Source organism: Rosa rugosa, chromosome 3, assembly GCF_958449725.1.
Source record: "Rosa rugosa chromosome 3, drRosRugo1.1, whole genome shotgun sequence".
In the NCBI taxonomy this organism is placed as follows: Eukaryota; Viridiplantae; Streptophyta; class Magnoliopsida; order Rosales; family Rosaceae; genus Rosa; species Rosa rugosa.
Genome location: NC_084822.1, coordinates 25,551,239 through 25,576,136, shown reverse-complemented (window position 1 = coordinate 25,576,136; position 24,898 = coordinate 25,551,239). Strand labels below are relative to the sequence as shown.

Sequence of the window (24,898 nt, the reverse complement as noted above, 5' to 3'; positions counted from 1 at the left end):
GAGGAGTCTCTTAGTTGAAATGTCATGTATGCAAAAGAGTCTCTTAGCTTTTAGGTCCCTATTAGTAGATCAATTCTGTAAATTTTCAGCCAAATTGATATATATATATATATATATATATATATATATATATATATATATATATATATATATATATATTTTCGATCGCATTTTGGCATCTCGACCGTTCAATTTTTTACTCCTAATGTATTGATCAAATCTACAATTTTTTAGCCAAATTGATGGTCGTTAAGGTATATAGACCTAAACACTGAACGGTGGAGATGTGGACATGTGATCAAAAAGTGAGTATAATAAGTTATCCCTTAAAATGGCCAAAAAAGAGATTCCTCACTAGAAGGGCCCTCTGTGTGTGTGTGTGTGTGTGTAAAAATGACTAAACACTGAACGGTGGAGATGTGTATATATGATCAAAAAGTGAGTATAATAAGTTATGCCTTAAATGGCCAAAAAAGAAATCCCTCACTAGGAGGGCCTCTGTGTGTGTGTGTGTGTGTGTAAAGGAACTAACCATTGAACGGTGCATATGTGGATGTGTGATCGAAAAGTGAGTATAATAAGTTATCCCTTAAAATGGCCAAAAAATGATCCCTCACTAGAAAGGCCCTCTCTGTGTGTGTCTATATATATATAGAATCTTGCTCTGCTAAGAAGGTCCTTAACTTAGCTTAAGGAACGTTTCCATATTTTGACCATTTTTCGATCACATATTCACATCTTAACCGTTCCGTTTTTAGGTATATATGAGTAGATCATCTCTGCAAATTTTCAGTCAAATTGATGATCGTTAAGGCATCCAATTCTACAATTTACACGAACGAACTGAATCTGTCCAACCTGAACCGTTCGTGTAAATTGCAGTTTTGGATGCCTTAACGATCATCAATTTGGCTGAAAATTTGTATAAGGGATCTACTCATATATACCTAAAAATTGAACGGTTAAGATGTGAATATGCGATCGAAAAGTGGTCAAAATATGGAAATTCATTCCTTAAGCTAAGTTAAAGACCTCCTTAGCATAGAAGGCCTATATATATATATAAAGGAACTGGAGTTTCACCAAACAATCACAATCATTCTTATAAAGAATGGTGTGTTATGGTCTTAGAGGCCTGGTACAAAAAATTAATTAAGGTACTCAAATAACGACAAAATAATTGGTTGGTTGTTAAATACTTAAAGGACTAAATACTGTTTAGTCATTGAGCTTTTGACCATAAAACACTTCAGTCCCTGACCTTCTAATTTCACATGTTTAGTTCCTGTACTTCAAAATTTCAGACCAATAGGTCCTTGCTGTCTAAAAGTCGCGGCGAAATGTCTATTATACCCTCAGTTCTTTTTTTTTAGGATTAATTACAGTTTACCCCCCTGAGGTTTGGGGGGGTGTCATCATTTCACCCCCCAAACTCTCAATTTCACTTTTTTACCCCCTGAACTTTCCAATTTCAATCAGTCGTGTCCAATTTCTCCTATTCCGTCTAAATTGGACTTTAACTCTGACTTTTGAGGGGTAAAATGGTCATTTCAAGATAAAAAAATAAAATAAAAATTCATTTTTTTTTTCTGTTTTTTCATTTTTTTTTTCTTCTGTTTTTTTCGTTTTTTTTTTTTTTTAATGTTTCTTCGTTTTTTTTTTTTATATTTTATTTTGTCTTCAACCTATACACCACAAGTTATAATAGGTTTATAAAAATAAAAAAATACTCTAGGTGGTTAAAAGCCGCTCGCTGGTCTACGATATTTGTGATATATCTCCGATAAAGTGAAGAATTTTAGGATATATCCCCAATAAAGTGAAGAAATATCTGTAAAAAATAATTTTACACTTTATCTGTAAATAAATATCTGTAAAAAATGATTTTACACACTCGCTGGCCTACGATATTTGTGATATATCTCTGATAAAGTGAAGAATTTTAGGATATATCCCCAATAAAGTGAAGAAATATCTGTAAAAAATGATTTTACACTTTATCTGTAAATAAATATCTGTAAAAAATGATTTTAAACAGATATTTCTTCACTTTATTGGGGATATACAGATATTTACAGATAAAGTGTAAAATCATTTTTTATAGATATTTCTTCACTTTATTGGGGATATATCCTAAAATTCTTCACTTTATTGGAGATATATCACAAATATCGTAGACCAAAAATGATTTTACACAGATATTTCTTCACTTTATTGGCGATATACAGATATTTATTTACAGATAAAGTGTAAAATTATTTTTTACAGATATTTCTTCACTTTATTGGGGATATATCCTAAAATTCTTCACTTTATCGGAGATATATAACAAATATCGTAGACCAGCGAGCGGCTTTTAACCACCTAGAGTATTTTTTTATTTTTATAAACCTATTATAACTTGTGGTGTATAGGTTGAAGACAAAATAAAATATAAAAAACAAAAAAAAAAAAAAAAAACGAATTTTTTTTATTTTTTTATCTTGAAATGACCATTTTACCCCTCAAAAGTCAGAGTTAAATACCAATTTGGACGGAATAGGAGAAATTGGACACGACTGATTGAAATTGGAAAGTTCAGGGGGTACAAAAGTGAAATTGAGAGTTTGGGGGGTGAAATGATGACACCCCCAAACCTCAGGGGGGTAAACTGAAATTAATCCTTTTTTTTATACTAATTTTATTCCTTTCTCTTTTTCTTTTTTATTTATTTTTCTTTTTTTATTCTTTTTTTTTCAAACAAAAAGTAAGAAAGGGAAAAAAATTCCTTTTCCAAAAAAATAAATTAATTAATTAATTAAAAAAAAAGAACTGAGGGCATAATAGACATTTCGCCGCGACTTTTAGACGGCAAGGACCTATTGGTCTGAAATTTTGAAGTACAGGGACTAAACGTGTGAAATTAGAAGGTCAAGGACTGAAGTGTTTTATATGGTCTTTTCTCAAGGACTAAACAGTATTTAGTCCACACTTAAATGTATTAGCGGTGACAAAAATATCTTTAATCGATAAAATAGTACTTTTAGTGAGGAAGACTTAGTTGCGTCGCTATTAAATTTGGCGGGTTCAAAAAACTTTCCGCTAAAATTATTGCAGCGCTATTAATAATTTCGCCACTTCTTTATTAGATTATCGCTAAATGTATCAAAGGCGACGAAATCGTGCATCGCTATAACTCCTCTTTTAGCGAGGAACATGTACTTTTGTCGCTATAAAATTTAGCGGATTTGACATAAATTCCCACCAAAACTATAGCGTCAAAATTATTATTTTCTTGCTAAATATATCAAAGGCGAGGAAATCATTCATCGCTAAAGGTTCTCTTTTAGCGAGGAAATCATTCATCGATAAAAGCCCTCTTTTAGCAAGGAAATCGTTCATCGTTAAAAGTCATCTATTGGCGAGAAAATCATACTTTTGTCGCTATATAATTTGGCGGTTTTGAGAAAACTTCCCACCAAAACTATAGTGACAAATTAATTATTTTCTCGCAAATTGCATCTTTTGGCGACCACATGTTTCCTCGTAGAATATTGACATTTAGCGAGAAACCTATAGTTTCGTCGCTACTAGATTTGGCGGGTCTCACAAAATCTTCCGCCAAACCTATAATGAGGAAATCTGTATTTCCTCGCTAAATGTAGCTTTGACGATCAAAAATTTCCTCGCTAACGTCTCATATTTCCTCGCTAATAATAGAACAATTGATGCTACTGAATTATGATTTTCTTTAACGAGAAACTTAAAAATTCCTCGTAGAAAGTGACATCTAATGAGGAAATTATTTTCCTCGCAAAAAATTCAACACATTTAGCGAGAAAGTTAAATATTCCTCGTATAACGTGACATTTTGCGATGAAAATAAATTTCTCGCTAAAAATATGGTCGCTGAAAAGCCTTTTTGTTGTAGTGGTTGTGTTCGACGCGGCTCTTCACATGGACCTATCCTCCGGCCACCATCGGCTCTGATTTGCATTAGAGGACGAGTTTCGAAGCTAAAAACCCCAGTTCGGCCACCGTGTTCGATCGCCGTGTTCCTACCACCCATATCTTGAAGCTCTTTCCTCCTTGGTTCGAACCTACCCAACTACCAGCTCCATTTCAGCTGGAGGAAGGAGAATCGACCATCAGAGGAAAATCTAGGGTTTTTGAGCTTTCGAGGACGATGTGTAGATCGAGCTCGAGGAGGAAATTGTTGGACGTATGTCACTTGGTAAATCTGTGAATGGACATTTGATTTTAAATAATTATGCATGCAGTATTATACTTTAGATTATTACATTTTTCTATTGATTTAAGTTAATAATGTTTGAGACTTATAATGGTTTCACGGTTTACTTATGATTTATCAGAATTTTATGTTTTGAATGACTTGTTGAGATTTGAGTACTGATATGATAATGGTCAAGATTTAATAGTGATCTCTCTTTCAAATATTATTATCGGCCTTGAATTTATCTTGAGTTATGAGCTTCGAATTTTTTAGCTTTGAATTTATATTGAAATTTCTTTCTGAAAGCATTTATTGATTTATTGAGTATTTGATTTATGCTTTCGAGGATTTATTGAGATATTGAGGTTTATGAGCTTTGATTTATCGAGTATTTGATTTATGGTTTCGATGGTTTATTGATAATTATATTTGAGTATGAATATTTTATCGAGATTTCATGATTTATGCTTTCGACGAGTTATTTATGATTTATCGGCAATGAGTTTATTTTGAGTTATGTAGGATTTACAGAGTTTTTCCGATATTTGAATTATTGAGATTTTATGATGATTTCTATCAAGATTTTGAGTACTGAGTTATTGAGAACAAAATGGAGACTTAAATAGTATGAGTATGATTTTCGAGTATTGAGTATAAACGATTTATTGAGATTTCATGAGTTTAATATTTTAACAAGGTAAATATGTTAGCTCATGCATGCATTACCTGGTTGGCAGTCCCCTCCAGGTAATAGTCTGGTTGACAGTACCCTCCAGATAATATTCTGGTCGGCAGTACCCTCAAGAATATTCCAGTCGGCAGTCTCCGATGCGTCATCTGGTTGGCAGTCCTCTCCAGATGGCATGAGGTAGTTAGTTGGCAGTACCCTCTAGCTATCTATGGTTAGTCGGCAGTACCCTCTAACCATTACCTCCTCCTATTCTAGTCGGCATCTCTGGTCAGTAGTCCCCTCCAAGTGGCATGAGATGACTAGTCGGTAGTTTCCTCTAGTGATCACCTATTTTATGACGAGTATTTTTAATGAGATTTCCAAGAGTTTTGATTTCACTGATGATTTGAAGTTATTCTACGAGACCATATTTACAGTATGATTTGAGACATTAGCATATTTCCAAGATTTCTAAATGATTTTGAGATATTTTATCATACGAGTGTTTTAACGAGATTTATGAGACTACGAGATTTCCGAGATTTCTGAATGATTTTGAGGTACTTATCATATGAGATTTTTAAGAGATTTCAAGACTGTTTTCGAGCTGTTTTACAATACGTGTTCGAGATTTCAGTAAAGAGGAGGATTAAGAGTATTTTCAAGACTTTACTGCATGCTTGGTTTTTAAGAGAACAAATTGGGGAAGCATTAAGTTTTATTTATTTCTTTCAAAATTACTTATTTCTCGTCTACTCACTCTAACGGTTTTTCAAATGCTTTTCCTTGGGCTTTTCGGTTTCTGATGCCCAGTCTACAGATAGGTTGAGATCGAGCGTGCGTAGGCGTCGAGGCATAATGTCCATCCGCTTCCGACTTCCTGTGGGTTAAGTGTTTAACCTACTTGTACTTTATTTCAATTCACTGTTTAGATTGCTCTGATGACCATCTTTCAGTTGTGTTATAAGAAAGATAGTTTGGTATTTCAGATTTGCTTTATGTTACTTGTTGGGAAGTTGATTATGAATTGTGGGGAGTAGGCAGGCTCCAAGAGTTGAGGATGGATAAGTTTATTGAGGAGTGTTAGATTGCTTTTACAGGTTTTACGTAGTCCACTTTTAGGGGAAATTCCGCTAAATTTTTGGTAGAATTTCTACTAAAGTGGGCCCTGCAGGGCCACCTTGAATTTCATGGTGAAATCCGGGGCAGGTCCTGTAAAAAAAACTCCATCATGCTTCAATGAATACAAAATAAACAAAAATCCTATCATAATCCAAAAACGAACAAAATGCCATAACTCCAATCGAAGTCAATAACCAAAAGCATATTGTGTACTCAGAATCATGTAACAATAAATTCTCAATACAAATACTCAGAAACATATATAGGGAGAGGCTCTAATGAAGACCTTTAAAATGAGGACTAGTTGAAGACTTTCTAACCAACAATTTGGGTGACCCACTTTTCTATTACATTTCTGAAAAAATTTCTTTCAAATTGCTAATCATTAAGGTACCGAACTAGATCAAATCAATGGATGAATCGAATCTATCAAATTTGAATCATTCATATTTATAAATGATAAATCACAATTGTTGGTGGGTCCATGAAACCAGCATACGGCTGCGTTCGTGTGATCACAACCCAACGCAAGCGCGGGCCTCACTGTCGCTGGCATGGGTCCCAGCGCACGCCACCGCCTATATAAGGAGAGTCTCACCTCAGGCTCAGGGTATTCATTCCATTCCACTCATTCTGACTCTTCCCTGAACTCATAGTTAGCTTCCGCTTTTCCCCATGTCTAACTTGAGCATCGGAGGAGTGAATTCCGGAACCTTCCGGACTTTCTCCTAACAATTTCCTTTATTGTAGGCTTATTAGGAAAGGTCAAGCGCGAGCCAAGTTACGGTCTCCTTCTGCTCAGCTACCCCCGTCCGGATTCACGTACAAATATTTGGTGCCATCTGTGAGAATCGAACCCACGAATATCTACTCATGAATATCTAAACATGTAACACTTGATTAGAAAGTTCTTAGTTAGTTCTCATTAGAGCCCCACCCTAGAAACATAATTCATTTCCGGATTTCCCAATGCAACAAGAAAAAGATATGGCGGGTTTGGGTGGAAGCAGGCCCATTTGGCAATCTGGACCCAGCTAGGCGATAAGAACGTTTTGTAAGGGCGGCAAACAGGAGGTTTGTGAGAGAGAAAGGGGAAGGGTAAGAGAGATGTTGGCAGTTGTGCCACGGAGGTTATCATGGGGGCTCCCTCATTTGCTGAGCACACGGAAGCAGAAACCTCCAACGTTCCGAAACTTCTCGGGTAATGCTGCCGGAAACCGCTGTTTGGGCAAGTTTGAACTGAACCCTTCAACTTCCAACGACTTGGTTTCGGTTTCTGTGCCCAAACACTCTCCTCTCTCTGGTACTCTTCTTTCTTTATTTAGCTTCAAAACAAACACACTTGCAGCTTCTTCTGTTTGCATTGGAGGAGGGAGAGGGATTGGTCTGCTTTTTCATTTTCTCAGGAATCAAATAGCTTATAAATTACTTGTTCCAAAGATAAACAAATCAAATAGTCAAATTTTTTTTTTTTTTGAGTTATGATTTTTCCTATGTTCTCGACCATGATTCAGGATTGGAGGATCTACTTTTGAGCTTTATCTCGGGCAAGAAGAAGGCCACAGAAGTTGCTCACTCGTAAGATATCATTGACTAATTTCACTAAATAATTCTGCATTTTGACCATGTTTCGTTGGTCTGATAAGTTTGAGCCTACCATGTAACTCACTTCTGGTTTTAGTTTTTAAAAACATGAAAAACAAAAGAAAGGAAACCTTGAAATCGTCAAATTTATACTTGGTTTGGCTGTGGAAACGCTTGTAATTTTCCCTTGAATTAGTTATGCTTAGAAATATATGCTTCACGAAGCTCTGAACTAGTCTTTGTTCAGTTCAGCTTCAGCAAACGTGGAATCTCTTGGTCCGTAGATTTTCATTCATGCTTTCGCCTCTTATTTCATGATATCATTGTATAGAGATTTTATATATACTTTCCCATCATTTAACAGGGTTTGGAAACGTGTGGTCCAAAAAGGAGATACGGTAATTGACGCCACTTGTGGCAATGGCCATGATACCTTAGCAATGCTCAAGATGGTAGCTGATGAATCGGGTAAGGGTTCAGTTTATGGAATGGATATTCAGGAAGTTGCTTTACAGAAAACTTCTTCTTTGCTGGAAGAGTCGGTCAGTCCAAAAGAGGTATTAACCCTTGTCTTCTTTTCGTATGAAATACAAAGTTTGGTCAGTTGTAATTCATGATCTTATAGTTTCTTCTTGTATCTAGCGAAAGTTGTATCATGAGACTTGAGAACTTAGTTCACTGACCAAATTTAGCAATGAATAAAAGGGAGGATAGGTTGGCTTAGGACCCATCGGTGTGAAAGGAAAGGGTTTCTCTTGATTCAGTAACGCCACCGGATTAATAGTTAGTGCACTTTCCATGAGTAATCCATTGACTAATAATTACTTTTTTTAACCTTAGTTGCAAAAATGGAGGATGAATTTTCTGTCGTCCATCCTGTAGCCATCCACAAAATTCTGTGGCCTTGCAAGTAATGTTGGCTTCAGTCTCTTAATATTATTTGCAGTGTCTTTTGGAGTGAGAGTAGTAGTTCACAACTTTGCTAAAGAGTTGTGCATTCAGTGTCTATTTCATTACCAAATAAAATAATAAAATAAAATTACTGATCTCACTCCAATAGATTCTGCAAATAACAGTAAGCCAGTAAAGACAAGTCCATATTTGTTATAAGGCCATAGTAGTGTCTGAATGGCTATAGGATGGGCATTAGACACTGCTGTGGCATTTACTTATGCTAAGGCACAACTTCTAATTGTGAAATAGTTAAAAATGTGAGTGAGATTGCTATTGTAAGTTCAGAAAACAGAAAAGGTTCTATATGCCAGTTTGTGATGAAAATTTTTTGCTTTCATATATATGGGGATTTTTTTTTTCTGTATATATATTTGGTGTTTGTCTTATATGTGATTTGCATGTTCATAGGCTTATAACACTACATGTTATTTACTTCAGTGATTTGTTTATTAGTTTTTGTTTTTAATATTTACTGGTTGAGGGTTGTTTTTACTTAGCCGCACATAATATCAATCATGTAGTTTGATTTCTTTATAATCATGTCAATGTATCTGCAATTACTTCTTAGCTTCAATTTTGTGCAGAAAGAACTTGTTAAGCTCTTCTCCAAATGTCACAGTAAAATGCGTGAAGTTCTTCCGCAGGATACATGTGTTAGGTGCTTACTGGTCACTATAACCAAGTTTGTGGCTATCCTATTGTTTTGTGTTTAGAATCTGTATGACTTGCAAACCTCAATTTCAGTAGGAAAATACATCAATTTCGTATTATTTTAACTATTTCTTTTAGTTCTATTTAACATCAACTGTTCTGCAAAGAATGTGAATGGAAACAACAGAAGAAAAGTACATTGAGAAAGCCCATAGTTCAACTCCATAGACTATTATATTTTGGAGGCATAATTTGTAATGTAATTTTTTGTCTGATAACTGGTTCACCATTTTTTGCAATAATAGCTTATTCTACGGCAGGATTAACCGTCCTTTATATGTTTCGGATCTATTTGCTTACTGTTGAAGGATATTTAAACTTTTCAAAATTAGATGGCCGAAAAAAAACAGCTCATTCCATTCAATGTCTCTAGGGGGTAAAGGACCTAAAATTATTTTTAAAAAAAAAATTGTTTAACGTTTGTATGTATTTGGTGTTAGCTTATTATTCATGTAGTTATTCTATGATCATCTGTGGATATCTAATTGTATTCTCAGCTAACATTAGAATATTCCCAGGCATTTAAATTCTTATATCTCAGGATAACAGCCTAGAATGACCTCGCTCTCTTTCTCTCACATCTATACATAATACCCATATGAGGTTCTTTTTTTATTTATTTTTATTGCATTGTAGCACGGCAATATTGTAGAACATATTACTGCATTTTTTCCATAGAGATAAGCTTACTTCCAACTGAAGCAGAAATTGATTTCTTGGGTGTCATTAGGCTTGTTGCTTTCAACCTAGGCTATCTTCTTGGTGGCGACAAAACAATAATCACTGAATCAGGAACAACACTGAAAGCACTGGAAGTTGCAAAAGATATCCTGCTGCCGGGAGGGCTTATCAGCTTAGTGGTTTATGTGGGGCATCCTGGTGGATGGTAACACTTCTGCTCTGAATTCTTTTCCTTTAATTATTATGTCTTCACTTTTTGTATTTGGTTCACTGTTTCTAAGCTTCTGAGAAGCTTTCAATGCATAAGGTTTAGTAAAACCAGAGTCAACTGTTATTACCTTTTCATGTTCTTATTTTGAAATTTTGCAATCTCCATGACTGACGATACTATTGATGGTGTATCAAAGCTCATATGAGGCAAATAGTATACCAACACTAAAAGTTTAGGAGTACCTTTGCTTCACAAGTCGAAACGTGTATTCTCTTGTACGCGGGGCTAGGTTTGATTTTCCTTGAAATAATAGCTTTATTTGCGTGGTGATGAAACTGTGGGAATGGTTTATGTCGGTGAGAACTGATAGTTTTAGAGCTTCGTACAATGAATGCTTTCTTATGCCTTGGTCTGTTTGTTCCAATATGTTATAGACATACTTTATTACAATATTCCAAGGTTTTCATATATGATACATAAGTAGACCACTTCCTTCAGTCCATGTTACTTCATATTTGGGGCAACAACTTGTTATATGCTATAGATTTATCTTCTGTTTATGCTATTCAGGGAAGAACTGCAGATGGTACAACACTTTGTTTCTAAACTATCCGTTGAGAAATGGATCTGCTGTGAGTATCAGTCATCAAACCGATCATGGTCTCCAATACTTGTTTTCTTATTCAAAAGATGCTGAACCGCCAGGGGCTTGGAAATCTATTATTCTATGATAATATTATTGCAAGAAAACAAGCGGTTTCAATAGCAAGAGGTCAAGGAAGTCATTGCAACACAATTTCTAGAACTTCATCATTGTCTTTAAAGGATCTTTTGCGGAGGGAAATTTAGCCTAGAAGTATACCAAAATTTGGGAGATTATTTAGTTTGCAAAGTTGGCTCACTCAAGGATGTATATACCTGTCTAACAATATCTTTCAATCAAGTACTCAGTGAAGTACTTAATTATTTGTTACTTTAAGGTAAATATATTTTTAGCCATCAGATAGATTTTTGTACTTCTCTTTTTTCTTTTTTTCTTTCTTAAAAATATGTATTCTTTCTAGTTTTGGGTTTCTCTTCCCGCTATGGTTCTGCTATTTTGGATGTGATATGGTGACCTTTCCGATTCTTTTTCGCTCCTTCACTCCTATGCATATGTTATTACAGCTTCACAGCAAAAATTCTCCTTAGTAGAGGAGGATGAAGTTGTGGATGTGAATGAGGTTTTTGGTGCCTAGGATGTGCAGCTGTGTCATTTTAGTGTACTAGGCCATCTCCTGATTGAATTAAAATTCAAGCAAGCTGGTTTTGATGAGGGGCTGTAGGCCTTGCGTTGACCTGGTTGAAAGGGTATATTTGCGGTGGAGGACAACCTGTTCTGAATAGTGATCTGTGGTTGTTAACCGATCACCTCTTTTTGGTTCGTCGATGGCAGGTGGGGATTGGGTTACATACGCACTCTTAGGAATGCCAGTTTTTTAGACATAGTATCCATGTAATCAGTGAAGCAGCACAAGTTGAAAATACACTAGCAGCCCAACTCAACCAACAAAATTAAAATTTTCAAGCATTCACCCCTTTATAGTATATCTTTGCCAGCTCAATCATTTCATTCCTGGCAGTCCATTGTTATAACATAGCCATTTTCTCAAGCATTGATGCCAAGAAGATTTTCCCTCTTAATCGCTTTTTACTAGTCTGCGTTCCTGAGTCCACGTCTAGAGCCTTTTCTTTGCTTTTCTTATGATTTCATGCTTTTCCTCGTTAACATTACAGACAATGTACATTATTGGTGATTCTAATCAGTCTAATTACAAGTTCTCTTGGTCACAAACAGCTAAAAGCAATGAACAGATAGTTGAACAGGCATGGAAAAGCACATGAACCAAGAGGTAGATCACCGGTGTAGTCCACCCAGCAATCCATCTTTGCACACCTTGTGCTCGCCTATTGGGGTACTAGGTAATTTTATAGAATTCAAACCATTAAAACTTCATCAGTAATTCAGTATAATTCGTACAATTTCCATATTACTGAGTGTGTAGTTCCTAATTCTTGAGTCAAATGAAAACGAAGCCTTGTTAGTATCTTGCGCATGCATTCCATCACTTGGAAGCTTCTATTCACCACTGCAAAAGAAAACCTGAGATCCCAAAAGCAAGGGGAGAAAAAGTATCAGAAAGCCAAATGGGGGAGGGGAGGAAAACAGAGGATACAAATAGTTAATTGGGTAAAATTGTCTCAAAAATAAATAAAAAAGAATAATAAAAATACTTAATTGGGTATTAGGGAAATAATCTCTTAGAGTGTTTGGGTAAGTGGGCAATTTTTAAGCTAAAATTGGGTAAATGATCATTTCCCCTAATTTTTTTTTCATTCATATCTATCGAGTGTCAACAAGATCATGTTGAATATAAACATATGCAAGAAAAGTCAATCAAAGATACACTGTTATCTCATGATGTGGGAAAAGTAAATTACAATGCAATAACTGAATTGTCAAATCTATCCACAGGGGGTTACAATCTTATGCATTACAAGTTGAGAATATGTAAGATCGCATTAAAGACGGTTTCTGAAAAAAAAAAGAAAAAAAAAAAAGAAAGTTGGGATTGCCAAGCCTGGGTCTAGCCATCCATGTCCATCCCACCACTGATCAATAATTCAATGTAGATGGTAGCCTTGCACCAGCATCGGATGAAAAACACTTTTGTTGTGAACTTGGTTCACTTTTTATGGAAGTAATTTGAAAGTTGTCTATCATGGTTCAAAACTTCACAATCTGAAACAAGTGGTGGTGTGGGAGACATGTAGAATGAATCTTGTAGTATTTAAAAGCTTTTGAGAGGGTGTCTTTTGGGAGTATGTATATTTCTTTATCAAACACTGAGAGTAGGCAATAGTTACTAGATTTAACCTCTAAAATTATAATTTGACCAAAAGAAAAAAAAAAAAAAAAGGCTTTCAAAATTATAAGGACATTAGTAACAGTTTCAAGGCAATCATTAATTGTCCTGTTTCCTCATCAGGGAGTTGTGAAGCTCTAGTTTTCGTTACTGGGGAGAAAAAATGTGTGTAATGAAATATAGATACATTAACTTATTGGTAAAGAAGAAAGATGTCCAATGCGAACAACTTATATAGCCCCCAAAAGACATGATATGAAATGAGAAACTGCATCTTACTAAGCTAGAAGAAATTACCTATCAACTTAGCCATTTGAAATAGATCCAGTTTGATGACTGAACTTCTCGGTTTCTTCCAAGAATTTAAAGAAGTTTGACAAAGTTTTTGAATCATTGCTTGTGTCTCTTGGAACAAGCCACTCCTCTTTAAGTTGAACATTGACATCCCTGCAGAATAGTGAGACCTTGTAAATATCAATAAAAGTTGTTTCTTTTTCAAAAATAGAAAATAAATAAATAAAAAGGAAGAGACACACTCACACACTATAAATACTCTGCATAGCAGCAGCATTATCGCTGGAAAGTTGAGAAACATCAAACTAAAATCACATGCATTACCTTCTAAGGGAAAGAATCTCATAGTTCCTTCGTAGATAATCCGCATACTTTGTAAGAGCATCTTGCGCATACTGTCTGCCCACAGTTCTTACTGAAGCTATGTTTAGTAAATTTTTCAATGAGCCATGTTTTTTCAAGAGCTTTAGGGCAGTCTTCTGACCAAACCCAGGAGCCAGATGTTGGATCCCAGGAACACCATCAGCTTGATCTCCCATAATGCATCCTAGACATAAGTTGGCAGTGAATTCATATTAACTGAACAGAGAAGATTCGCTTGGTTCATCAGATCAAAATACATCCTAGAAAAACACTTCCAGAGCTGGAATAACACATCAAGAAACTGATGAATAACAATCAAACAAAATTCATCTAGAAATGAACAGTAACTTACTTTTGCTACCCCAAAACTCTGAACTGTATTGTAGGTTACTCTTATCTATACCAATTTTTGTGCTTTAAGTGCATACATGACTCAAATACCGACCAAAATATTGCGAAACAGTTACTTTCCAAATTGTCATCCTTTCTAGTACAATTATAGCACAGTATCAGTGCTTCTCCATGACATTCCAGGCCACTCAATCATTCTATAAAAGCTATGCAAATCATGAATCTAATATATCAGAGGCACACTCACACCAAATAACATCTGTGAAGACAATGCACAAGGTCTCAACATCTTAGTCTAGAAACAATCATAACATTTATCATCAAATATGCCCATATATGGAAATAACATTAATACGTCTTAGGATTATGACCACATTACATCTTAGACTTACTGAGGCTCAAATCACAGCACGGATCACAATTATACTGAGCCATGTAGTGCTTAAGGGTGTAAAAGGACCAGCGCTTTAAATCGTCCAGGGGCATTACGATTTGGACATCTTCTGAAAGCAATTGCTTAAAATCTTTATCAGGAGACGCAATCACCACTTGATATCCTATTTGTAGAACTTGTTCCACAAGAGTAGCTATAACATCATCCGCTTCCTGGCCATCTATTTTTATGACCTGCATCATTTCTCTTCAGATTATGGCCATCAACAACACATCAACTCTCCTATATACTCTAGAAATTAGCCTTAAATCATGCTGAGATACAAGTATTGAAGAAAAGTACTCAGCAAACAAATAAGCCCTTAACAAATCCGCTAACAGTGTAACAACAGCCTATACCAACAGCAAGCAAAACAGTTTGATTTAATGAATGCTTTCGGAATCTGAAACAATACGATGATGGTTTCGAAATAATTAAAATTACGAACATAAGGGTGTTAACTCACAGGCACATTGCATTTTGTAAAAACATCTTTGATGACTCCGTGTGACCTTCCAACATGACCCCTTGAAAACTGTCTTAACAACTTCCACCTGTGTGTTTTATATGAAGGTAGCAACTGCCGGCGGTGCTCGCTTCCTCTTTCACCATCAACAACCTATAACAAACAGATAAACACTGAATGAAAACTCAACCAGCTAGTTTCGCGATACAGAGAGAGAGAGAGAGAGCAGGCGGAGGCTTACAGCGATAACAGGATCAGAGAGGCTAACTTGCTTAAAAAACAAGGAGACCCAACGAGCAAAAGAGTGTAAGCTGGGTTTACTTCCAGCATAACAGAGAGGATTAACATCTAGAAAGAACACCCTCCTTCTCTTCTTCTTCTTCTTTGGCAATACTACTTGCCCATCATCTATCGTTTGTTTATCATACCTGCTATACCCACAACTAGAAGAAGATGAGGAATCAGATGATGCCACAGCTCCACAAATTTTCCATGTTATTTTGCGACAAATTGGAAGATGCGGGCTTGCAGAAACAAAGGGTTTGATTTGAACGCGGGTGGCAACTGAAACTTCTACCATTTCGTATCATTTTCATGTTCTACTTGCAGGCAGGATATTTATCCACCTAAAAATAATAATAATATCATTATCAAATTTTTTTTTTTTTTCTTTTGGTAAAACGATACTAACAAAAGAGAGTTTCTATTCATACCTCCAAAACTGGTATTTTGACCTCCTCACTTAATAGACCTTCAATTTACTTTTACAAATAACCAATATGGTATCTACACCTCCTTAATTTTCCCAAAATGCCCATTGCCCAATAAAATCAATAAAAGTCTTTTTTTTTTTTTAGATTCTATTCTTACCTCCAAAATCGGTAAATGGACATTCTTTAATTTTTGAATAATTCACAATCCTATTTTACCTTAAAAAAAATAATCTCCAGGAGTGGTAAAAATGATATGATCGTATAGAAGAGTAATATGAACGAATATATGACAAAAACTGAGCTCCTCCAAAAGAAGAAACAGAGAGACCTCGTTAATAAGGTCCGGAAGAGAATAGATGTAAAAACTATAGAATGATACATCTTAGAGTTGAGAATTTCAATAATTTACCTCCTTGTGCATTTGCAAGTCTTTTTCTCTCTGTAATTCCTTAATAGGACTCCCTTCCTTGATTGTTTCTTCCATGATCAAGATAATCCTTTATGCTAGAAAATATGATGCACGACGCAAGTAGGATAAGTATGATACCATGGTATGGAAACTACTCTTGTTGGGAGATGCATTAGGATGGAGATTGAAAAATAGAATTGCGTTTCCTTTGGTTGGTTTCAAGATGCTGCAACGTACTCTTTCCACCTCCAAACTCAGCCTTGCTCTTCAATTGCAATAGTTTCAAATTCACATGTACTTAGCTTACAACACTAAATTCCAAGCCTCCACACGTCCATATAAGTAAATTAAGCTTGATAGATTCTGTCTCACCTCTGACTCGGGGAGTAGAATCTCACCACCACGATTGACATTTGAGAGATAGAGAATAACTGTTGCTAATGATTTTAGGGTTTATGTTGGAGGAGAAAGTTTTCTCCAAGTTGAAGATTTTTTTTTTTTTTTCCTCCCATCTTTTGTGTCTTTGTTGGTAATTTGATATGAGTTGACAAAGTCAACTATTAATTAGAAGAAAAAAAGATGTCCAAATACCAATGTTGGAGGTATGAATATAATCTCTTCTCTTAATAATAACTACCAAGGCCCACACACTGTGTGTGGAGAGAAAATAAAGGTAGTGGAAAAATTTCCCGCACAACTATCACATTTTCTGTTTTTTTATTTTTATATATTTTACAATTTATCATATTATCCTTATTGATTAATTATATTTCATAGTTTTTAAATATATAAAGGTCAAATTGGTAAAAAATTTCAGTTTTGGAGAGCAAGCTCTCTTCTCTTAATAATAGTATAGATATAGATAAACTAATATTAAAGAAAATTATGCATAAAACGCACTCTTAATTTTTATTTCCTGAGTACCACTTGTCATTTTTTTCTTTTATTTGTCCTTTTGTTTTTAGTTTTGGTTTTTTTTTTTTCACAAATAATACTTGAACTTAGAATGTTATCAATGCATAATCTTGCTTAATTTTTTATATATGTGATACGTCCTAGATCTCAAGTTACTGGTTTACTAGTCATTCAGACGGTAAACGACATTTACTTTTGCTTTTAACTTCATTTTGGTACTTTTATAGGGCCCTAAAAGTTGCCTTTTTGTATCGTCTGTCATTTGAGAAAACTTCCTTCATGAAAGTTGTATAGGACGTTAAACCGAGTTCGTGGACATGTAGTACACTCAAATCGGAGTTCATATGCAAAAGTTATGGGCGAAAAAGTAAAAGTTACTATTTCGTGAAAGTTACTATAAATAGCCATTTACCCTTGGTCATTTTCATTTTTTTTTTTCAAAAATTACCCAAACCCTAGGTTAGATTCTTTCTCAACGCCGACCCGATAGGCCGACCCGACGAGTTCTCCGCCGTCAGGTCGACCCAAGCTGCTGGACCGGTGGCGTTGGAATCGCCGTTCCACGCCGCGCCTCCCTATGCTCTTGATTCGTGCTGATTCGTACTGGAAAAGGAGATTCGAAGCAAAATCCGGTGAGGCTGACCCGTTTCGGGTTTCCGGCCAATCTCAGCTTTCTGGCCACCCTAGACCGCCACACCGATCGGAAAATGACTGTCTCCTCGTCTTCTTCAGATCCTTGGCAGTGGTTTGTGACGATTTGACCGGAGTAGAGAGAATCGAACCAATAATGGACATTCGGCCGGAGTTTGCTTGACCTGGTTAGATCGTCGTTTTCCGGCACCCTCCAGTGACGCCACCACCTGAGTTTTGAAGCCCATGCTAGTTCAAGAATTGAATGTTTATAAACTTAAATCAATTTGGGTATGAATATTTGCCATGACATGAGAAACAATTAGGGCTTGATTAACCTTAGTTGTTTGAATCATGATAGCATATCATATGTGCATGTTGGGGTTGTGAACTACAATCACTTAGAGATAAGCTTGGTTGGTTGGTTTGCATAAAGCTTTATGCGCTTAGGTAAATGTATTAAATACCTAACCGGATTGAAATGCATGACTTAAGTAGTTAAGTACTACACCCGAGAGGGGGTTGCTTGATATCATCAAAGGAGCATGTCCCTCGTCATACCCAAGAGGAATGCAAGGAGAGAAATTGACTAATTAAAATGACATCATTGCTGATCATTGTTTGCAAGAGAAGCTAGAGGTGAAAACCTCAAGTCCTAATCTCATCCATTTCATTACATCTAATTTAGCTTAGCCTAGTTTACATTTCAAAGTATTCATTTAGTTGTTTCCGAATCAAATCATCTCCAAAACCAAAATCAAACCACTAACCCATCTTGCATATAATCACCATGAGCTTTGGTTCACTTGTGAGCCCTTATTCGTGATTTGTACATTTGCATATTAATCTAGCATCCTTTAGGTTTTCCTTAGCTAGAGTGGATTTTCCAATCCCTTAGGTATGATATCCCCTACTCATAATCCCCTACACTATAACTTGACCCTTATACTTGAGGGTGGCTATTTGGCTAACAACAGAGAATGGAATCGTTATGCAAATTTTGGCTAACAACAAAAGAATGGGATCGTTATGCAAATGTCAGTTATCTTCTAGATGCCATATACGGATGCAGAATAGGCTCCAACAATATTTGACATCTTGGTTAAAATATATATACAGAAACAGAAACATTTACTGATTCTCGATGTGATTCTAATATAACTCTCAGTTTTGAGGAGTATAGAGTTTCCAAAGTGCCACCACTGTGTCCTCTGATGCAGAGGCCATGAGCTTACAATCTGGTGAATAAGAGACTGCATTACACTGCAAAAGACCAAAGAATATGCAATAATCAGGCCCTCAACAGTGTGTAAAGCACCGAAATCAGAGAGTATCCTATATAATATACACAAAATCAAGCATTGTTGAAGCAGCCTTGGTCATATAGACACTGCAATAAGAACTTTTCTTTCTTGGGTTACTTTTTCTAGTTATTTGAAGAAAAGAACAAATGAACACTTATTTTTTAAAACATACAATAACTCAAATGAGAGAAATAGAAATGCACAAATGCCCGAACTGAGAATCTTTGGATAGATATCATCTGCCAAGAGTAATACTATACCGTTGCATGGTGATACTTCAATATTGCCAAAGCATTTCCTTTGCGATAGTTATATACTCTCACTCTGCCATCAAGAGGTACAAAGGAAAAAGAGACATGAGAATGCAGAAAATGGGAGATAATATGGCCTCAATGCAACAAAGGTGACTAATAAAGAATCACTGTTAGGCCTTTCTTTGCAAGAAAATAGAAAACATGAATTCTGAATTTTTCTTTTGTTTTGTATGTTCTTTATTTAATGTTTTTTTTTTTGGCAGTGTCTATAACTGAATTGCATGTCCTTGAAAATTACGACAAATAATTACATGACTAGAATATATCATTCAGAACTCAAACAGAGAAAGATTAATTCACAACCTGTGATCCCAGCCAGCTGTTGCAAATATTTTACCATCAGGTCGAATAGTGGTGCTTGATATGCCAGGTCGCTCCAAATCAATTTCTTTTTTTATCACACATGTACCCTAGGTTGGAGAAGACACAACAGGAAATAGAAAGAATGACATCAGATTTACGTATGAAAGTGTTATATTCTATCTGTTTGTTCAAGTTAAACATCTGCCACCCATCTAAAAAGTTAAGAGGCCTGATATGCAATAAATCTAGTAATTACAGACTTACAAAGATAGGAAAGTTACCATGGAATTATCCAAACTGTAGAGCACAATTTTTTCATCTGCAGCTCCTGAGATACCACCATTGCATGAATCATCAATGCATAGGCTTAAAACTGCAGAAAAAGATACATGAAGAACATGAGAAGAATAAAAGGAGAAGGTGAGATCGAGTTCTTTGGATTCTGATTCCCACACCCGGCTCTGAATGAAACTTGACAGATGTAACTGGAACACCTGGATTTCTAATATCCCACCAAAGCATGGAGCCATCCTCATAACTGCATTATGTAGAAAAAACCACAATAATATCACATAAATTCTAGAATAAACAAACACAATCACATTTCATAAATCAAACACAAAATTTGCTACGAATTTCAAGTCCCAAAACCAAATACAGAATGTTACTGCTATACTGATTAGAGTTCTTATGCACATGGATGCACATGACAAAAATATGAGACATCACAAATCTACTGGTACCACACTCAGAGGTGATGAATCCAATATATCAAATTAGTATCAATGTCAATTATTACAATTTACTGATATAGATTTGCATACTATGATCTTGTAATGTCATTATTACATATACTGATATAGCTTTGCATACAATGATCTTGTAATGTCTCCACCGCAGTCATAGACATACTAGATTGGTAATGAGAATAGAAGAATATACCCAGCCACGACGTTTAGGAATCCCTGTGATTCTGATGGTAAAAATGCTTGAACTGCCATGCACATTCCTACCAAGAAACAATGACTACAATGTCAAAGGTAGGATGAAATGACAGGAAAGACAGAACAGAAAAGTGATAGTCCAAGGTAGTCTTCAACAATTAAACATAATTTGTGTTTGACAATGATTTGCATCACTTGAAACAATTGTTGGATCGATTAAACATATGATCATAGTTGAACCACCTACCTACTGTACACATACAAAACTAACAAATTGCGCTACTTGAACAAGGAAAATCCTCCCACTAAAAAGATCTTTTAGAGACCTTTATACAAAACTAACATATGACCTATATAAGAGACAATAAATTGTGCATGCCAGCAGGCATTAGTAGCAACACTTTAAATAAACATGTTTCAGAACCAATAATCCTTTCAACTTAAATAATTTGATTTATGAAGGAAAACATATGATGAGGAGTCAGCAGAACAGCTTTGAGGTAGTCGCATACACCTTTGAGGTAGTCGCATACACCTATCTTTGTTAATCTAAGTCCATTTCTACCCAGTCATTAGTTAGTCAAATGTCAATGGAATTAATAACTGACCTCTTTCCTTGGTAGAAATAGCTGAGGAGTCAGCAGAACAGCTTTGAGGTAGTCGCATACACCTTTCTGCAGTATTAAGATCCCAAATCTCAACCTTGGCACATCAACCACATGAAGATTATGAACAATTGAGCCTAACGAATGAGGAAAAAAGTAAACATAATCAAGGTTGCGTATAAACCTCAGAAGACTGCTCTCCTGCTATAGCAATGTATTTAGATCCTCCAGCTTCAGTATTTTCTGTTTCAAGAAATACTGTCCGTAATTGTTCAAGCTTCTAACCGTCTAAGGGCAATGAAGACAATAAATGTATAATACTATAATCCACACGTACAAACTTCAATTCTAATAGATATGCATTATATGTGTGTGTGCATATGTATAATTGTATATACAAGCCTAAGCCCTCGCACCCTGGAAGAAACTACTAAAGTGCATTTACAACTTGTTCTATCAGACTACCAATCTTAACAAACCTTCATCGGTTCTAGACAGCTCAGACAGATACCCTTGGACCTTTTCTTCACTATCATCCAGAGTATCTGCATCAGTAGTACTAGTCTCCCTCTCACCTCCGTCATGATGCTTTGGCCCGTCAACTTGTGTAGAACAAGAATGAGGTCTCTTCACCAACGAAAGCTTACAGAAGTGGTAAGCATTTGTCGCAATCATCACAGAGGGAGCCCTGCAAGGCAAACGAGGCGCATAAACCAATCAAATTTTTTTAACAGAAGACAACAATATATAATAGCTATAGCCAAAAATCACGAGAATTAGCTAACAACCTGGATAGACCTCCATCTCCAATATCCCAGCACTTAACAGTTCCATCCCTACCCTGGCTACACAAACATTCTCAAATTTCATTACTTGCTCTAATACTACAGCAACAGCCAGTAAATGAACACAGATAGAAAAACAAAAGGCACCTGATAACTTTGTCAGCTCCAATTGAAGAGCTACAAGCAACAGAAGCAACCCCATGTGCCGCATTATGCACCCTGCGTGGGAAAATTTCATTCTTTTATTCTCGAAAACTAACAGCATAACATCATGAAACAAAATGCTACTTACCCTGCTGATACTATTGTCCGATTCTGCAGAGTGTCCCAAATCCGCAACTCACCGTCTGCGGAACTGAAAAAGAAAAAAGCAGAAAACTTGATCAAATAGGTAACAATTTGAAGCAGAAGAATAATAATGATAAAAGTTGGGATTGGATTAAAATGGTACCCAGTGTATAAGAGAGGTTGAGATGGATGGAAACAAAGGTCGGTGACAGAGGCACGGTGACCTCTCAGCACAGCCACTGGGTCCGGCGGTGGCCGTCTCTGTTTGTTCATTGCTTCTGCTATGACCGTAAAGTGTGGACAGCGCCGTTCCCGGCGTTATGTCAATTAGCACTCGAGTGCGGTTGAAAGTCTCGCCGTAATATTCGTACCGAGCTTACCACGATTCTTTCTGACTTTCAAGCGACTGTTTGGGTCTTCCTTTTTCCCCTTACAAGGAAGTCAAGGGATTTTTCTTTTGTTATTCTTTTATTTGATTACAATCGTTTTGTTAAACCCCAAACCCTTAAAAAAAAAAAAAATCCTTTTGATCAAAGTAAATTTCATTCCACTAAACCTACAATTACAACACCTAACAAGGGATTATAATGAATAAGACTAAAAGTAACTATACTCACTCAAAAGATCCAACAACAAAGTCGGTCAGTTTAACCAAAAACAGCATCAAGTGGCCACAGTAGTGAACTATACAGCAAATAATGAATAACTCAAATTTTCTGAAACACTCTATTTTGTATCTAACAAAGAACCTATACGCGAAAAAATATGCTACTTCTTGCTTTCAAATCTACGTATGCTACTTCTTGCTTTCAAGTTTAAATGAAATTTTAAAAAAATCAGACTCACACTCCAAAACAAATTAACAAATGCAATGCTACTTTTATGAGCTGAACTTGTATCTTCTTCTAAGCAAAACAGAAAAAAAATGTAACTCCCAATTTTCTTTATATTCTTTGTGGAATGTGAGCAACTAAAATGAGTATTATTGAGCTTCGCCCCAACTACTTCAAACTTTCCCAGTCAATTTAATTTTTCCCCAAACCTTCTTACGCAATCAAAGACGATGCAAATATGGTAGAATAAAAGAGAAAAGAGAGGGCACCTCTAAATCCAGTCAAGAAACAAAAACACCAAAGCTGAAGCAATTCGAGAGACCTAAGCTTCCACTAACACCAATCACAACAAAGAAACATAAACATCATCATCAGATAGATTTATTCGAAAATGCACACTAAAAATTCAATGAGATTGACGATTAACCTACTATGAAGGCGGATAAAACTATTCAAAATTGCTTCTACATACCTGAACCTGAGCTGCTTTATACTGCTGTTCTGCTTTGAGTCTTCCATTTTCACGATGCCCACTGGTTAAACATCAAACTGATACTCAGGCTGCACATCTTGCAGCATCCATCAAAAGGAAAAAGAGAAGGGTTCAGATTTCACATGCAGTAGAGCATTGGTCGCAAATAAACGATATACAGGAGACTCAGAAGTGAGATTATACCCTGATCGAAGAAAGACTATAGTTGCATTATCAGGGGCGGATCCAGGATTACAACCTTGGTGGGGCTTGAACTTCTTAACGAAGGGAGAAAAAAAGATTATGGTGGACAATCTAAACCCCCAATTTAATCAAATGTAACAGAACCAATTTAACAACCTGTGCAAAACCAATTTAATCAAATAAACAACTAGAGTTTATAATTTGGTCATTTGGATGCCTAGACCTAATATGACGTAAAACCAAAGGTATAATTTAGTCTCACTGGGACAGAAGCTGGAGGATGCATTGGTAAATGCAAACAAGAACACTTCACACCAGAAGATGCAGTTGTCCAAGGTGTTTTCGATCAGATTGCTCTCTGGAACATTGCCTAAAGTTAATGCATGTTGTTTTATTATCTGCAGCTACATGATTGCTTTATGCAAGTAAAAGATTACAGAGAAAGACTTAAAAGAAGTGAAGATAAACTTCGGTTTGGTGATTTTGTTCCTCTTGAGATTAATGTACAGGAAAAGATCAATTTAAGAGGGGGGGAAAAAAAAAAGGTATCATTCTGTGAAGAATAATAATATTTTGTCTATCTAGATTTTTGGCCAACTTCTTTTGAACTGGCCGGTTTTGAGTATGCATTCTGAGTCAAAGAAGCTATCAAATTCCTGTTTGAGTAATAGAACAACTAGAGTTTATAATTTGGTCATTTGGATGCCTAAAACACAAACATGCTATCAGATTGGTATCAATTATGCTATCAAATTCACAGCAAAACACAATCATCCTATCCTAATTGCAAACACCATTAAATCCTCCTAATTGCAATTATATATCATTTTGAGTCTTTTGACTGTCCCATCAACATCAAATGCAAATCCGAAATCGAACCCATTACCCATTTCAAGTTTTCAACTATACCATTACGGCATTACCTTAGTTAAAAACCAACAAGAATACAAGATCAAATGGAAATCAATTATTTACTGATCAAGAGGAGGGACTGGAGGAGCCGTCGGCCGTCGCAGAGGAGGAGGAGAAGAAGACGGAGAGGGAGGGAGAGAGAGATGGTGAGATACCTGGAGGCGGAGGCGCGGAGACCGGAGATGGGTTGCTGGTTCTGCGCACTCTTGCAGGTTTGCCGAGTCGGGGAGAGCTCCAAGTCTCCAATCGAGTTGGCGAGTTCAGCGGTGGGGGCTTGAAAGGAGAGCTGGAGAGAACTAGTCCAAAAA

The 24,898-nt window shown here is 36.0% G+C and overlaps 3 protein-coding genes across 21 annotated transcripts; 1 reads left to right on the top strand and 2 right to left on the bottom strand.

The window, feature by feature from the left end:
- Positions 1 to 6,991: 6,991 nt before the first annotated feature.
- On the top strand, positions 6,992 to 11,162 carry LOC133738421 (tRNA (mnm(5)s(2)U34)-methyltransferase, chloroplastic). The gene is made up of 6 exons (XM_062165958.1): positions 6,992 to 7,308; positions 7,520 to 7,583; positions 7,954 to 8,146; positions 9,128 to 9,201; positions 9,985 to 10,140; positions 10,717 to 11,162. The coding sequence occupies exons 1-6, from the start codon at positions 7,113 to 7,115 to the stop codon at positions 10,841 to 10,843; spliced, it is 810 nt and encodes a 269-aa protein (XP_062021942.1). The 5' UTR covers positions 6,992 to 7,112; the 3' UTR covers positions 10,844 to 11,162.
- An 890-nt stretch (positions 11,163 to 12,052) lies between these two features.
- On the bottom strand, positions 12,053 to 15,548 carry LOC133740854 (uncharacterized). Of its 2 annotated transcripts, none has more exons than XM_062168791.1 (6): positions 15,201 to 15,548; positions 14,960 to 15,112; positions 14,453 to 14,687; positions 13,671 to 13,893; positions 13,350 to 13,499; positions 12,053 to 12,289 (listed from the first exon to the last, which is right to left on the bottom strand). In XM_062168791.1, exons 1-5 carry the CDS (start codon positions 15,537 to 15,539, stop codon positions 13,358 to 13,360), a joined length of 1,092 nt encoding a protein of 363 aa, XP_062024775.1. In that variant the 5' UTR covers positions 15,540 to 15,548; the 3' UTR covers positions 12,053 to 12,289; positions 13,350 to 13,357. The 2 variants fall into 2 exon arrangements, with proteins under 2 accessions (XP_062024775.1, XP_062024776.1); XM_062168792.1 differs by lacking the exon at positions 12,053 to 12,289 and adding an exon at positions 12,611 to 12,928.
- A 3,061-nt stretch (positions 15,549 to 18,609) lies between these two features.
- Positions 18,610 to 24,898, bottom strand: LOC133738827 (protein DECREASED SIZE EXCLUSION LIMIT 1-like). 18 transcript variants are annotated; one of them, XM_062166483.1, is made up of 18 exons: positions 24,746 to 24,889; positions 23,941 to 24,036; positions 23,679 to 23,834; positions 23,475 to 23,571; positions 23,272 to 23,335; positions 22,333 to 22,598; positions 22,174 to 22,236; positions 22,029 to 22,100; positions 21,885 to 21,941; positions 21,576 to 21,784; positions 21,281 to 21,354; positions 21,100 to 21,193; positions 20,490 to 20,556; positions 20,003 to 20,085; positions 19,829 to 19,920; positions 19,548 to 19,654; positions 19,191 to 19,254; positions 18,610 to 18,889 (listed from the first exon to the last, which is right to left on the bottom strand). In XM_062166483.1, the coding sequence occupies exons 6-18, from the start codon at positions 22,440 to 22,442 to the stop codon at positions 18,791 to 18,793; spliced, it is 1,191 nt and encodes a 396-aa protein (XP_062022467.1). In that variant the 5' UTR covers positions 22,443 to 22,598; positions 23,272 to 23,335; positions 23,475 to 23,571; positions 23,679 to 23,834; positions 23,941 to 24,036; positions 24,746 to 24,889; the 3' UTR covers positions 18,610 to 18,790. The 18 variants fall into 18 exon arrangements, with proteins under 18 accessions (XP_062022467.1, XP_062022470.1, XP_062022469.1 ...); XM_062166486.1 differs by having other exon boundaries at positions 23,947 to 24,036; XM_062166485.1 differs by having other exon boundaries at positions 23,941 to 24,048; positions 24,746 to 24,888.

Coding starts and splice junctions, on each gene's coding strand:
- LOC133740854 (XM_062168791.1), bottom strand. CDS start 15,539: ATGGTAGAAGTTTCAGTTGCCACCCGCGTTCAAATCAAACCCTTTGTT. Junction 14,688..14,959: donor TTACAAAATGCAATGTGCCT/GTGAGTTAACAC, acceptor GAAATGATGCAG/GTCATAAAAATAGATGGCCA. Junction 13,894..14,452: donor GTGCTGTGATTTGAGCCTCA/GTAAGTCTAAGA, acceptor ACTTATGTCTAG/GATGCATTATGGGAGATCAA.
- LOC133738827 (XM_062166482.1), bottom strand. CDS start 22,442: ATGAACAAACAGAGACGGCCACCGCCGGACCCAGTGGCTGTGCTGAGA. Junction 21,194..21,280: donor CAGGAGAGCAGTCTTCTGAG/GTTTATACGCAA, acceptor TGATGTGCCAAG/GTTGAGATTTGGGATCTTAA. Junction 20,557..21,099: donor TATTTCTACCAAGGAAAGAG/GTCAGTTATTAA, acceptor GTTTCTTGGTAG/GAATGTGCATGGCAGTTCAA.
- LOC133738421 (XM_062165958.1), top strand. CDS start 7,113: ATGTTGGCAGTTGTGCCACGGAGGTTATCATGGGGGCTCCCTCATTTG. Junction 7,309..7,519: donor CAAACACTCTCCTCTCTCTG/GTACTCTTCTTT, acceptor ACCATGATTCAG/GATTGGAGGATCTACTTTTG. Junction 7,584..7,953: donor GCCACAGAAGTTGCTCACTC/GTAAGATATCAT, acceptor ATCATTTAACAG/GGTTTGGAAACGTGTGGTCC.